Genomic DNA, 11,898 nt, shown 5'->3' with positions numbered 1-11,898 from the left:
TGGGCTGCAATTTCTGAGGTTGGTAACTCTAATGAATTTATCCTCTGCAGCAGAGGTAACTCTGGGTCTTCCATTCCTGTGGCGGTCCTCATGAGAGACAGTTTGATCATAGCTCTTGATGGTTTTTGTGACTGCACTTGAAGAAACGTTCAAAGTTGTTGAAATGTTCCATACTGACTGACCTTCATGTCTTAAAGTAATGATGGACTGTCGTTTCTCTTTACTTATTTGAGCTGTTCTTGCCATAATATGGACTTGGTCTTTTACCAAATAGGGCTATATTCTGTATACCCCGCTACCTTGTCACAACACAACTGATTGGCTCAAACGCATTAAGAAGGAAATAAATCCCACAAATTAACTTTTAAGAAGGCACTCCTGTTAATTGAAATGTATTCCAGGTGACTACCTCATGAAGCTGGTTGAGAGAATGCCAAGAGTGTGCAAAGCTGTCATCAAGTCAAAGGGTGTCTATTTGAAGAATCTCAAATATAAAATATATTTTGATCTGTTTAACACTTTTTTGGTTACTACATGATTCCATATGTGTTATATTATAGTTTTGATGTCTTCACTATTATTCTACAATGTAAAAAATAGTAAAAATAAAGAAAAACCCTTGAATGAGTAGGTGTGTCCAAACTTTTGACTGGTAGTGTATATCAGGCTTACCCTCAAATTGTTGTTATTGTTCATATCATGCTCAGATACCATGTCATCTATATTCCAAGGAGACTCCCCCAGTTTCCTTTTACCTTATAGCAAAGGGTTAACATCAGCCACGATGCTCTGTTGAAGAACCGCTAATCAGCTAGAAAACATTTGCTGCCCTTCTGGCAAGGTCAAAGGGGTCACGATCCCTGGCTGAATGTCCAGTTCTATCCCCCCGCTCCCCCCGCTCGCCTCTAAACCCCGCTCGCCTCTGAGCCCACAGGCCATGCACAGCACCCTCTGCATGCAGTCTGAGAGTCTCTCTAATCTAAGGCCCAGGGATGGGCCAGTCCATCTGTCTATCAGTCCGTCTGTCTGTTTGTCTGACAGGGCTTCCCTCCTCATCATACGAACCGCCTTGGCCGGCTCATATTGACTCAGAGACCCGGGCCTTGGCTCCACATAGGGGGAGAGACGGCCTCTGAAACCAGCCTCATGTTTGACCAGCTGATTGATCTGTTAACACTTGCCATTCGACGTGTGTCCCTGAATTTAATTTCAGAATTAATTTATTGAGACGTGTGCAGTATAGGCATAATGTAGAGTGGACCGTTTGAGAGGAGGTAAGTAGCATTGCAATTCAGATGTTGTCTGCTGATATTGGCGTGTTGTTTTTGATTCATTTGTGCACTTTACCTCATTTGAGGAGGCTAGAAGAGCTTCAATCATACGGTATTTTCTCTGATGTATTACACACTTGATATACACTGCAATTCAGCTTTTAGACACTAATGTGTTCAAGATCAAATAAACCTTACTATAAACTACACACGTTAAAACTGTAGCTACATTTTAAGTCCCATTAATGCTGTCAAGTAGCTAGTTGCCAATAATTACAAAGCAGTGGAGGCTGGTGAGGGGATCGTAATGGCTGGAATGGAGTGGCTGGAATGAAACACGTTTCCATGTGTTCACTCCATTCCAGCCATTACTATGAGCTGTCCTCCCCTCACCAGCCTCCACTGTTACAAAGCTATAGGAGTTAGATTGATCTTCAATTATAAACGCCACCTGTTCAATGTGCACTATTAGATTAAGTATTGGTTACAATAATCAACCTGGATACACAGATACTGTAACTACAATATAGTATAACATGAGTAGAGAGAGAGACTTTCTTACTGTCATTTTATGACAGTGGGCTGTCGATTATAATAAAAACAGTTGAAAAACGCTTTTCACAGCTCATAAAGATTGTCAATTCGCTGTTATGTGGGTATTGTCAAAGGTGCAGAGGGCATTGCACTAGATGTTGCAGTCTATTCCACTTTCCACTTGAATGTTATCTCCAGTGCCCATAAAAAACAAGAGACAATGAAATGAGGTTATTCTCCAGTGCCGAAGACAAGCCCTGTTTGGATGTAGGAGCTGATTTGATGGACTCTCCCTCTCTCCCGCCAGCCGGTATGGTGGAGAGAAGAGGGAGGGCCTGTTTGGATATGCATCACAAAGGCTTCCTGCAGTATTGATCTGCAGTGGGTTAAGGCAGTCTATCAGCAAATGTCCCTCTCTCTGGGAAAAACAACAGCTGATTAAAAACACACAGCAGCCAGGCAGGCAGGCGGCTGCTGATGGCCGGTTATCTCAGCCCAAAGGTCAGTGTGTACAGATATAATCCACTTTCACTTAACAGCTTCATTTAAGTCACACCTCATGCTAATGCCGCCATTTGGCTATTATTTAACAAGAAGATGATACAGTATTGTACAGATGTTTTGCGCTCATGCTAAGAACAGCATCAGGCCTTGCAGACAGGAAGCTGAAGCTCTTTGATCTTGAATTGTAGCAAGCATTTGCGCTTCCTTTTTCCAACCACGACACTAAAACAGGTGCACCCAGGTTTGCTGCTGATGTAAGCAGTTATAACTGAGGTTCAGCACTAGTGTGTAGAACTATTTGCTCTTAACCATACAGACTGAAATAAGAAACCTTTTTCAAAACTGAGAAAAGGAACTTTAATATATTTGAAAGATACATTTAATAAAATAACTTACAACAGGAGGGTACTGTATATTGATACTATATAAATTATAACAATATAAAATATAAACACAATTTTGCACAGTGTAAAGTTAATGATAATCATAAGACAAACCATGAAAAAATATATTGACTTAAAAAAAAAACGTAATCCTTTGAAATAAATAAAACTGTGGGTTTCGCACTTCGCAGACCCTAATATACAATTGTAGAAAATACATTTTCCCCAGTCTCCACATCACACATTAGCATGTAACTCAACAACGGAAACTAAAGTATAAACATAAACAACGAGGTGGACTAGAAATAACTATTTCCTTTGTCCTTTCCATTGTAACGACAGAATGGTGTTGGCGGTGGGCACTACACCTTTCCTTTAAAATAGTCTCACAACTAAAAAGGCAGAGATTTTGCCCAGGCAAATTAGAAAATCGATTCTGGTCTTGACAGGTGTCTTATAGGTGAGGTGGAAAGGTCAGAAGCGTTCCTTGGGTTCGCTGAACTTGCGTTTCTTCTGCACAGAGGCCTGGACATCCTGACTGCAGGGGAACTCCAACTGCGATATCTGCCAATCAGAGAGTGACAGACAGTTTACCAACTAATAAAATAAACTCTAAAATGAATAATGATTGCCAAACAATATTCTGTATCCATCGAGATGGGATGGACTGAATGAGTCATATCGACTTGTTAAAAAACATGTAGGTCAGGGAACTTTTATCTTTAAAAGACAATTTGCTCATTATTATTACTCGTTCTATGAGTAAGACTGGGGACTGAAATCTATGATGCTCCAGGGGGCGTCTCCCACCATTTTGTCTTCGATGGGAGAGGGCTTCTTCTTGCTGACGCTGTGCACCTCAGTCTCAGCCTTTCTCTCCTGTACACACACAGAACAAAGACAGTAAATCACAGACTGCAGGGAAGTGCTTGTGAAGCTAGTCGGATACACTGGTACCATAGATATACATCCTCCGTGGTCATTTTTACATTACGTTATACAAAGATGTCTTCCATTTGAACAGGACCAGTAGGAGTTAGATAGGGTTGTGAGTTTTGAGGGGCACTGACCAGGGTGGACCTGGTGACGCGTCCGCTCCTGGTTCTCTTAATGGCCACTTCCAGGTCAGAGGTCCTCTTTACCAAAGTGTCCATCTGAGACAGACAGGTCAATCAAACCATAGACCGTTACCTTCACAACTGGAGCAGCCCCTATAGTACTTTATATCCATACAGTACTATCCCACCTGTGCATTTGTATTGCTCTGTATCTGCATTTGGTTGATACAAGGCCTATCTTAGTACTGATTATGTAGAATGTACATTTTGCTGTGATTTTACCTGAGAGTTCTCTGTGCTCTCCTCACACACCATCTTCTCCTGGCAGTTCACCTGGACCTCTTTGAGCATCAAACATGATGGAAACAAAATAAAACAAAACATGGATTTCAGACTGCATTTGACTTCTTAAAAAAAGAAGTTATCATGTTCAGCAAAACCTCTTTACACTAGGTTTTGAGAGAGGAGGTCCTACCTGAATTGTCCAAGTAAAGGTCGTCGTCTGGATTTTCCATTACTTTTATCATGCGAGTCTAAAAGTAGAAACCCCAATAAAAATGTTATATACTGTAGGTATATCCCATGGGATAGACAGCATCGCCCCCTACTGGGTTAAAACAATAGCATCCTGCCATAGGCGCCCAGTCAAATTAGCCTAGATTTATGTCAGCCTCAGGTCTCACCTGCTGACTGCTGATCTTGGTCACTGTCCCCCCCTCCTCCATCTTCAGTTCCCACTTGTCCCTCACGCATATGGGCTGCTCGTCATCAACCTACAGAGAAAAGGGGACAGCTGTTAATCAACGTGTCACCCATTAATCTGGTTGACATTACTCTCTCTTTAGTTATTTCCCCCCTTTCCTTCATACCTGCTCCAGCCTTTCTCTCTCTGTGGTCACGTCCACCTTCAGGGTGTGGAAGGGAGTGACCACCTCGCCCATGATCAGGTTGACGGGCTCCTTCTCAAACTGCATGCTATCACAGTCCCCCTCCATGAATCCTGGGGGCTGGTAGTCCTGGGGAGTGACTGAGATATATACACACATGCAAATACACACACACTCTTTATGTGGTCTTTTAAAAACATATACTTGTTATACACTATGAAAGTAGTGCTTCAATTTGACTTCTGTAGTCCGTCCAGGTTTTGTAGGCTAAGAATGGGCTTAAAATATTGTCAAAATATATTGTCAAATTCATAAAAACGCGGTCATTTAAGATATATATTAAAATGTATGTGTTTTCATATATATTTATTTACCATATGCCGTTTTTCAACATATTTGAAGAAGCACAAAGCTGAAAAGGTACAACCGTTTCATTTCAACTACACACATGAACTCAGGGGCGGTGTGTTCAATAGGGCGATATGGGCGACGCACTGCCAAACGGGAAAAGGAAGGGATTTTTTTTCTAATCAATTATATCACGGCAACAGTAGTTATCAGTGTTGTAATCTAGACGTCTGATCTGCCACAGTGCCACTAAATGTCCAATCAGGCTAAAGTCGTGCTTCAAATGGCCCCCCCCACTTTTGGGGCGATTTCAGTCAGGTTGAAAATCGCCCAGAAGTCTGTCATAGACTCCCATGTAAAATCTATTTTTTTCAAATATCAGAGCTTTCAATACAATCTCTATGGGTTTCTGAGGGCTTGCACTTACGCGCTTTCGTCATACGTAACATAACCATGAACGTAACTAAGAAAAGAGCGGGTAGCCTCGTCAATCAATTCACTACTACTATCAAAATGGCTAGGCTTCAGTGCAACTCGATTGTGTCTTTGAAAGAAGTTCCTTTTTGTCAGCGAACAAATGAAGATAAATTGGCAACGAAACAATTAGGACCTCCCAGACCAAATTTAATAATTCAACAGGTTTCTACTAAAGGGGGGAAGTCCTACACCCGAGGATTTTCCAAAAATTGGTACGAACGAAAAACCTGGCTAGCAGGCTGCGATGTAGCTAATGCAGTCTTCTGCTACCCCCTGCTTACTCTTTCACCCTGAAGGCGGCACGGCAGACAGCACCGCTTGGACAGCGACTGGTGTGTAACGGACATGCACCATCTTTCAGGAAAGATTAAGAAACATGAGCTGTCAAAGACCCACATGGATAGCTGTTTGAGATTGTCTGCTTTGGGGAGAGTGAACATTCCCACTCAACTGGATGAGGGATACAGGCTAGCTGTCCGCCGCCACAACGATGAGGTTAGTGTTGATAATCACAAGTTTACTGGAGAACTGAAACTGACAAGGCTGACAAGATAGGACCCTTTTGTCCATTGTTATTGGATAGGAACAGAACTTATAACCAGCTCCTGACCTAAATAGATCTTAGCACAACATTTTACTCAACATATCATATTCCATATTCACTATAACAAATATATTTACTACGACATTAGCAAGAACCGCCACATCCTCAGCCGGCTAATCCAGTGTGTGAAGTTTTGCGGAGTGTTTGAGTTAGCTTTGCGAGGCAAAGATGAAACTGAGGGCTCCACCAACCCTGGTAAGCCAACACTTTTGAGATCAGTCAATAAATGCTTCTGGTATTGACTTATATGCTGCCCCTGTCTTCATGTTGTTGCTGGACATATCTTTTTTAAAATGTGTGTAGGTCACCTAAATCATCAGAAAAATTGCCCCCCCCTGAGAATTTTTTCAGGAGCCGCCACTGCATGAACTACAAATCAAAAGGCACTGGTTGGCAACGTTCACTGAAAACCCCCAGCCTAATCTAATATAAAACACATCAAACGGCCTGTAACTAACAGGTTGTTACCTTCCTGTAAGTCCTCAGCTCGAGAAGGCACGCTCAGGCATGCTAACAACGCTGCAGGAGATGTAGTTCAAATGAGACTTCTCTAACTTTCGTGATGTATCTTACTTCTTGAGCGTCAAATATTTTGATAAAAGGCATCGGGTATGTGTAAATCAATACACAAATATACACTGAGTATACAAAACACCTGCTCTTTCCATGACATAGACTGACCAGGTGAATCCAGGTGCAAGCTATGATCCCTTATTGATGTCACTTGTTATATCCACTTCAATCAGTGTAGATGAAGGGGAGGAGACAGGTTAAAGAAGGATTTTTAAGCCTTGAGACAATTGAGACATGGATTGTGTATGTGTGCCATTCAGAGGGTGAATGGGCAAGACACATTTGAAGTGCTTTGAATGGGGTATGGTAGTATGTGCCAGGCGGTTTGTGTCAAGAACTGCAACGCTGCTGGGTTTTTCACACTCAACAGTTTCCCGTATGTATCAAGAATGGTACACCACCCAAAGGACATCCAGCCAACTTGACTCAGTGGGAAGCATTGGAGTCAACATGGGCCAGCATCCCTGTGGAACGCTTTTGAAGACTTGTAGAGACCATGCCCCAATGAATTGAGGCTATATTAGGAAGGTGTTCCTAATGTTTGTTATACTCAGTGTAATTAAATGGCTGCATTTTCATGATTTTGATCATATAATCTTGGAGCACATTGAAAAGACCCGGGACATGACCCCGGAAGTATGACGTAGGATGACGTCACTTGCGCAGCGTATTGCATCACATCATCTCTTTTCTTTTAGCTTACTCTACATCACTGTGTGGTCTTTACCGTCGTCGTAGTAGGAGAGTTTCATGTTGAGACAGACATTGTCTGGCAGAGGACCCAGGTTCTGCATCAGTGTGTAGAGTTTACGCACCAGGAGGATGCTGGACTTTTTTGTGTTGCTGCAAGCCATCTTTCCCAGATTCTTGCTGTTTTTGCTAAAACAAAAATAAATGTAAAAACTTTTACACAATTAAAAAGTTTCTCTCGTCAATGTTTCTCAATGAAATTCTGCCATGTTATCATTATGTTATACACATTAGGGTTGAATATTTTCCCGGTATTTTACAAATGTTCCATCCTAGGAATAAATCACTTTTCTCTGGGGTAAGCCGGTATTTACCGCCAAAACCGGAAGTGTCATTCAAAAGCATTACAAAGCATATAAATAGGCCTATGTCTGGATTTGATTAGAGCTTTGATCGAATATTCAAGCCTGATGCAACCTGAGGCAGATAAAATACATTTTATGAGCCCAAGCCCAAAAAAGCCCAAATGATTGTACCGTTATCCAATACAGCTACTGCAGATTACATAAGACAGAAAAATATAAAAGCACATAGATGCTCTCTTGGGTAAATAAATGAAACAAGCTCCAGTAATCTTTTTGAGTGTGAACTGTATTACTGTACTGCATTGTATTATACTGTATTATATGGACTGGAATTATGCACTTCATTCAAACCATGATAAAGCACGGAGAGAAAATGTGATTCTGGTGCAGCACATGCGGCCTACAAAGTTACAAGTATTTTTCATTATATTTCCCCTAATGTTATTAGCCTACCTCTTCTTTCTCTCTCTTTTGTTGCTTCATTCCTTCCTTGCTTTAAATTAAATATGTTTCATTGTCCTTATCTTCATCATTCTAATGACATATTTGAATAATATAGGACTAGAATGAGATGCAAAAGGCTTTCACTTCTCTTCACGAGGATTGAATGGTTATGGGTCTGTATAAATAACTGCTATAGCCTACCGCCATCGCTCGTTCGCTCTTCTTTCAAACTACCCATGAGTTCTATTGGGTGCTGTATTTAACATTCAGCAAACAAGAGCTTGTGTCTATGGAGGACTAAAAGTGCCACAATTAAATAAATAAATACACCATTAAATAATTACTTAAATGTGTCATTAATTAATTCAAATTAGAATTAAATACATAAATGTGTAATTAAATGTATCATTAATTAATTCAAATACCGATTCATTTTATGTAAAATACATATATAATTATTTCACTATTTACATTTACATTTCATGATCCTGCATTGCAGTGATTCATGAATTACTTAAAACTGTCAAACTGACCCATCAAAGTCAGTGGGCGGGGCTAACGCGAATCTAGTCTGATCCATTGCTTTGGTCTGAAGTAGAGTAGGCCAACCTGGATAGAGACAATGGAGGATCTCCGTGAACTTTCCAGGGAGTTGGTTAGAGACATTTTAAACTTAGCAGAGGATGTAGAAGCAGGACCTGCTGACATTATCCGGAATTGATTTGTCTTGGCTTGATGCAGAGGGTAACCAATCAGGCGTTAGGTTCCGCCTACCAACTTTTGATGGGTCAGTTTGACAGTTTTAAGTAATTCAGGAAGCACTCCAACGCAGGACCATGAAATGTAAATGTAAATAGTGAAATTATTATATATGTATTTTACATAAAATGAATCGGTATTTGAATTAATTAATGACACATTTAATAACACATTTATGTATTTAATTCTAATTTTAATTAATTAATGACACATTTAAGTAATTATTTAATGGTGTATTTATTTATTTAATTGTGGCACTTTTAGTCCTCCATATGTGTCCCTCTTCGAATAGTCTATTGGTATAAGAAATGCTAAAAAAAATAGTGTCCAGCCACTATTCTAGTTTAGCTTTTCCTGCATGGGACTCCAAGAGCTAAGGAGCATTTTTTACAGAGAGAGGCCAGCGGAGCACAGGTTATAAGAGACAGAGGCTATAAGTTAGAAGCTTATTATGCATTACCCATCATTCATTAGCTAAATTTAAGGCTAATACTGCATTGGATTTATTACCTGAAAGAGGTAGGCTAGCACATCTATAAATAGGCCTATATATATCAATCTTGAACAGGATTATCTATTTTGGATGCAATTTGAATGGAATTGATGGAGAGAAAGACTGCGAGAGAGCGTTCACTCGTGCACTGATTTAAAGCAACGATTTAGGAGTGTTTTAAACTCGTCAAATAAAAAAGAAAAATCATCTTTACAATAAAAAAATATGGTGATCCCCGAAAGCCAGATGGAGATGGGTAAATTAGATGCGCATTCGGTCTTTATATTACTGTAGCATAGGCTATGCTGCAGCACATGTAGGTCTACCTGTCACAATAAAAAAAGTTACCATGATGAGATGATAGGTCTACATACTGAGATGGGCTGTTGGTCCCCACCCAGAGCATTGATGATTCATCATGCAGTGACCAGAGGGAAGGCCTTAGAGAATCCAGATTTAGACATCGCATATAATTTAACAGTTCCATTTCACGTCAAGCTGTTCATATAAATAATTTATTATAATTTACCAGTTTCTCGCTGTTATTTATCCCGGGAAAAGGGAGTGGTTTTGGCGGTAAATCTCGGTAAATCTCAGTAACCGGGTTCCCGCCATTCAACCCTAATACACATTCACAACGCTATACCTTTCAAAGTCAATTTTGGGTCCCTTTTCAGTGTATTCGACTTTGAACTGGTAGCATTCAGTAACCTTCTGCAAATTGTAAAGAAAGACCAGTGTCACAATGAGAAAAGGCTTGATTCAAGAGGTTACATATACTGTAGATCTTGTTCTAGTCCAGAGAATCAAAGCATTACTATGATAAATACCTATGGGGTTAAAAAGTTGTCTATTACCTTTGGATTCTCTGGGTCTGTGTATATCTATAGAAAGTGGAAGGAGAATACAAACTTTAGCAACGGAAAATTAAAATGCTTTATATGCTGAAGAAAATATTCGATAAGATATACTTACAGACATAACGACCGTCCGCAACTGTTGGAATACAAGACATTCATTATATGTAATTAATTCACATTAATAACATGCATATAATAAATAAACAACTAAATACTAGTATCTCACTTACGTATTTTCTTTGAAGGGCATCAAAGCATCCCTGCATCCTGGGAGGTGTATAAAAGAGTCTTAATTAATCAACACTGAATAAATGATCTAACCAGGATAAAGAGAAAGGATTTGGCCACAGAGAAAACACTGTACTGGAATTTCCCACTGAGGCTTGGTGGTGTATACTGACCACTGTACAATCTGACTGGCACCAGGGCAGGTGCGCTCCTCCCTGAGGATCATCACTTTCTGCTCTGTGGCATAGAGAGAGAGAAGAAAGTGTAAGGCTACTTCTTGAAGATGTTGGCTAGCTACAGTATCATGATTTAAATAACAATAGAGTACATTTAAAAAGAACATAAAATGCGCTTTACCTTCAACATATTTTCTCCCATAAGCTTTTTCTGGGAAAAGACCCCTGAGATAAGTGATGCTGGAGACTGCAATGGCCAGCAGTTTCTTCACAACAATCAAGGACTGCTGCTCTGTTGAAACTACATTTGGCAGCAACTGGGTGCCCTATAAAAGATAACAAAGACAGGCTCTTACACCTTTGAATATTTTTGAATAAATAGAATCATGTAAATATTCATAGAACATGCTATTAGAACATGCCATCATAGAACATGCCATTTGCTAGCTTTAAAACAGCAATACAATAGGACCAAGGTCGCCAGAGGTTTTACCTGAGCAGCCCGCAAACGTTGTTCACAGGCCATGGTAGTAATAGTTGATAAGCAGTTGTAAATCTACAAAATAAAGATGAATCAGAAGCCAGGTAGCTAGCTATCAAGGTAAAGCTATGTTAAAATATGTAGCTAGCTAGCTAACGTACTAGCTTACACAAATAGATACATGAATATTTGATATTAATCTTGTTAGCTACCTAGCTAACGTAGCTAGCAGTACACACACCTACTGATGACACTGACTTTACTCTACAACACATTGTGAATGTGTAAATGTAATGTGAATAGTATGAAATTGCATAACTCACATAGCTAGCTATTACTACCTAGAAAAAGCGCAGTCACACAACCTGGTTTTTGGTTGAAAAAATAATAAGCTAGCTAGCTAGCCAGATCGAATTTACTAAGAAACTATTGGACCGTGGGCCAAACACACACACCAAACACACGCACACGCACACACGCACACACACGCACACGCACGCACGTAAGCGCACGCACACGCACGTAAACACACGCACACGCACACACACACACGTTTTTTCTCGAACTACCCGCCAAACCTGACAGCTGAAGTAGCCAATCAGAGGGCAGCCTTAGGTAACGTACATTTCTTGCCACCACAACATGCATTGAGTGATTTGTGATATCAAAGGTAGTGATATGTCCTGGCCGAGGTAAATATCAGTTTTAAATGAAGTTGTTAATGTTGTGGCACTGTATGGAATTTGCTCTGTTGTTGGTGTAG

At 40.2% G+C, this 11,898-nt stretch overlaps 1 protein-coding gene across 2 annotated transcripts; it reads right to left on the bottom strand.

The window, feature by feature from the left end:
• Window positions 1–2,718: 2,718 nt before the first annotated feature.
• LOC311114447 (HORMA domain-containing protein 1-like) lies at window positions 2,719–11,180 on the bottom strand (the record flags this gene model as incomplete). Of its 2 annotated transcripts, XM_084157192.1 has the most annotated exons (15): window positions 2,719–3,256; window positions 3,503–3,571; window positions 3,763–3,846; window positions 4,033–4,091; window positions 4,226–4,283; window positions 4,434–4,523; window positions 4,620–4,777; window positions 7,367–7,518; window positions 10,037–10,104; window positions 10,248–10,274; window positions 10,366–10,386; window positions 10,481–10,517; window positions 10,652–10,715; window positions 10,836–10,980; window positions 11,148–11,180. In XM_084157192.1, 15 exons carry the CDS (start codon window positions 11,178–11,180, stop codon window positions 3,167–3,169), a joined length of 1,155 nt encoding a protein of 384 aa, XP_084013318.1. In that variant the 3' UTR covers window positions 2,719–3,166. The 2 variants fall into 2 exon arrangements, with proteins under 2 accessions (XP_084013318.1, XP_084013319.1); XM_084157193.1 differs by lacking the exon at window positions 3,763–3,846.
• Window positions 11,181–11,898: the final 718 nt, after the last annotated feature.

Source organism: Coregonus lavaretus (assembly GCF_964263955.1).
Source record: "Coregonus lavaretus genome assembly, chromosome: 3".
Classification (NCBI taxonomy): Eukaryota; Metazoa; Chordata; class Actinopteri; order Salmoniformes; family Salmonidae; genus Coregonus; species Coregonus lavaretus.
The sequence above is the reverse complement of the archived record's forward strand: the minus strand, read 5'-3'. Positions and strand labels throughout refer to the sequence as shown.